A 3,657-nucleotide genomic window follows, 5' to 3' on the forward strand; every position below is an offset into this window, starting at 1 on the left:
CAGTGTCTGATGGGGAGACCAGCGCCTGTAACATTCAGACCGAGATTACAGAAGAATTACAAATAACCACGATTGTAACACCCTTCATTGTTTCTACACTAAAGCTTTATCTATTAACAAAACTGGGCGTCTCATTCCAGTCCCTGCCGTGAAAGGCAGTTAACGCTGACGCCCACATGTTCTCCTCCACTGCTGAAACTCAATCAGGACTGTTCTCTTTGAATCTTGAGCAAGAAGTGAGCTGCTTTAGCTGGAAACGATTCTGTTCACCCGGGGAAAGCGGCAGATATCAAACACACGGCACAAAATTGAAGAAATGTTTTCTGATCCCTGTTCATTTTCAGAAGAATAATCCAGACGGCCATTCTAAAATTCAGCACGGTCTGTAATTGAGCTGTCGTTAGGACGGGAAGCTTTGGTTTGATTTTTCATTAATTTAACCAATGTCAGAAGAAATGTCCAAGGTGATTTCATCAATTTCTTCAGCTCTTCCCTGAATTTAGTTTGGGTAGCTGCATAAATACACGTGTTTGTACAGGAACTCAAATACATGAGCAGATAGCCGGCTTCAGTGGCGATATACGCAGGGCTTGCATAATCGATTAGGTATTGCTCTGTGTTTGTCAGTCTGGTAGTTAAAAAGCTCACGGCGGATGTCAGCCACAGCAGCATAAAACAGCCCGACACAGTGAACAGTAGAATGATGGATTTCTTTCGGTTCTCCATCTCTGGATCACTCTGGTTCTCACTGCTGTGACCCCGGAGTCCCCTGCGGGCTCCACTGGCCACCAAAATACACCTGACTGTCAAACAATTAAACAGTAACATCAAAGCAAAAGGAATCCATACAATTAAAACGCTTTCGAACGAGTTGAATGCAACACCTGCAGGCGATGAGAAAAAGTCCAGTCTGGGGAGGCAACCCCAGTGCATATTGTTAATTATTCGTTCAGGTTCATATGCAAACCAATAGGGGACGTTATCTAAACACAAAAGAACAGCGACGGTTGTTAAAACCGCGGCCGCAGTTCTCAATGTGCAATACTTTATTTTAAATTTCCGACAACAAATAGATACAAATCGGTCAAATGTGAACGAGACTGTAAACCACACCGATATATCCAGGGCGATGCATTGCATGTACACAATGAACGTACACACAGCAGTATAAGACAGGAATGAAAGTGGAAAGAGTTTACTGAAAATGTGATACACTATTACATTGAAGATCATGACCAGGAGATCTGCTGTTGCCATGGCCACCATGTAGACAGAAATACATTTGGAGAGGCCGCAATTTCCTCTGGAGAGAATCACGATTGTCACTAGGTTCGCTGTAAGAAATTGGGAGAAGAGGTAAGTATTTCGGTCGAGAGGACGATCATTAATGGTATACATATGCGAGAATACTATGAGAATACCTTCCTTCAGGTAGGGTCTCTTTGAGCCTTATAAATACCGACATGGGTGGCCTTGAACCCTCTATATTTGGTAAGGTGATTGTGATTTGTTCCCCTTCACCCACTCGGCTGCTCGGTAACAGAGCAGGAACTGGAGGAACCGCGAAGGTTCTTTGCAGCCGAGGCGAGGGGAGCTGCAATTATTTCTCCAAGTATCGCTCAAAGTCCCCTGTTGCGTGGAGGCGGCTACAGTCCGAGGGATTATCAACTTAAACCAGACAGAGAACAATGGGATAAATGAAATGTTGAACATTGACACTCAGAAACACATCCTTTAGTGATCTATGTACAGTTGGAGGGGTCGGGGGTTCAGCCTCGCCCTCTCTCAGGACAGGGAGGATAGTTGAGCGTACAGTGCCCATCATCTACCGATCAGAACAGCACCTCACCGACCGGGAGGACAGGGAGGATTCTCGCTGATATTCACCAACTTCTCCAGGTGGATAAGAGACTCTGCAATGAGGACATTCTGGGAATCTGTTACATGATCATGAACAGTAAGATAGACAACAGCTATTAAACAACAGGATACATTGACTTACCGGGAACAGCAAAGGATGCGAGAATAGGGTAATAAATATCCTTTATCTGGAGTATTGTTGGCCGTTCCATTTTTTGAAGACTGAGTGAATTCTGTCGGGATTTAAGGCTCCAATCGGAGTATATATGCGATCGGTAAATGCTTCCCCTTTATAGGGCAATCGGTGCTCCGGTGCGAAAATCAGATTACACAATATTTGGCGTTTGTTACAGTCACTTAACAAACAAGGAGAGATTTGCCGCCTCAGTGCGCCTGGGCCGCCAATGGGAAATTGTGCAGCCCAGTCCATGAAACTCCATCCATTCAAGTTAATGCACGGATGGTCATCCCAGAGGGAATGAGATCTGCGCACGCTCTGTGATCACTGATGGGAACGTCCATTCCGGAGACTGCTTTAGGTTCTTGGGGCCTTACATTAATTCATCGAAATTTTAACTCATCCATCACATCAATAAAATTGGATTGTACTGTGATTATGACAGGCGGTGAATTTACTCTCATATTATTCGGGTAACAGTGCTCTAACACTGGTGGGAGAGACCGCACTCTAACATTACTGGTGGAAAATCTACTCTAAGATTACTGGTGGTGCCCCGACTCCACATTACTGGTGGTGACTCTAATCTATCATCACTGGTGGTGACTCTAATCTATCATCACTGGTGGTGACTCTACTCTAACATTACTGGTGGTGCCCGGACTCCACATTACTGGTGGTCACTCTAATCTATCATCACAGGTGGTGACTCCACTCTAACATTACTGGTGGTGCCCCGACTCCACATTACTGGTGGTGACTCTAATATATCATCACTGGTGTTGACCCTACTCTAACATTACTGGTGGTGACCCTACTCTAACATTACTGGTGGTGGCCCGACTCTAACATTACTGGTGGTGACCCTACTCTATCATTACTGGTGGTGACTCTACTCTAACATGACTGGTGGTGGCCCTACTCTAACACTACTGGTGTTGACCCTACTCTAACATGACTGGTGGTGACCCGACTCTAACATTACTGGTGGTGACCCTACTCTATCATTACTGGTGGTGACTCTACTCTAACATGACTGGTGGTGGCCCTACTCTAACATTACTGGTGTTGACCCTACTCTAACATTACTGGTGTTGACCCTACTCTAACATTACTGATGGTGACCCTACTCTAACATGACTGGTGGTAACCCTACTCTAACATTACTGGTGGTGACCCTACTCTAACATGACTGGTGGTAACCCTACGCTAACATTACTGATGGTGACCCTACTCTAACATTACTGGTGGTGACCCTACTCGAACATTATTGGTGGTGACCCTACTCTAACATTACTGGTGGTGACCCTACTCGAACATTACTGGTGGTGACTCTACTCTAACATTACTGGTGGTGACTCTACTCTAACATTACTGGTGGTGACCCTACTCTAACATTACTGGTGTTGACCCTACTCTAACATGACTGGTGGTAACCCTACTCTAACATTACTGATGGTGACTCTACTCTAACATTACTGGTGGTGCCCCGACTCCACATTACTGGTGGTGACTCTAATCTATCATCACTGGTGTTGACCCTACTCGAACATTACTGGTGGTGACCCTACTCGAACATTACTGGTGGTGGCCCTACTCTAACATTACTGGTGTTGACC

At 45.3% G+C, this 3,657-nt stretch overlaps 1 protein-coding gene across 1 annotated transcript; it reads right to left on the reverse strand.

The window, feature by feature from the left end:
- Window positions 1-366: 366 nt before the first annotated feature.
- On the reverse strand, window positions 367-1,398 carry LOC137308334 (probable G-protein coupled receptor 139). Its single transcript, XM_067977133.1, has one exon. The coding sequence runs from the start codon at window positions 1,396-1,398 to the stop codon at window positions 367-369; it is 1,032 nt and encodes a 343-aa protein (XP_067833234.1).
- Window positions 1,399-3,657: the final 2,259 nt, after the last annotated feature.

Source organism: Heptranchias perlo, unplaced genomic scaffold (genome assembly GCF_035084215.1).
Source record: "Heptranchias perlo isolate sHepPer1 unplaced genomic scaffold, sHepPer1.hap1 HAP1_SCAFFOLD_129, whole genome shotgun sequence".
Taxonomy (NCBI): Eukaryota; Metazoa; Chordata; class Chondrichthyes; order Hexanchiformes; family Hexanchidae; genus Heptranchias; species Heptranchias perlo.

What these genes read in the sequence shown, in the direction of transcription:
- LOC137308334 (XM_067977133.1), bottom strand. Translation starts at nt 1,398, where the DNA reads ATGTATACCATTAATGATCGTCCTCTCGACCGAAATACTTACCTCTTC.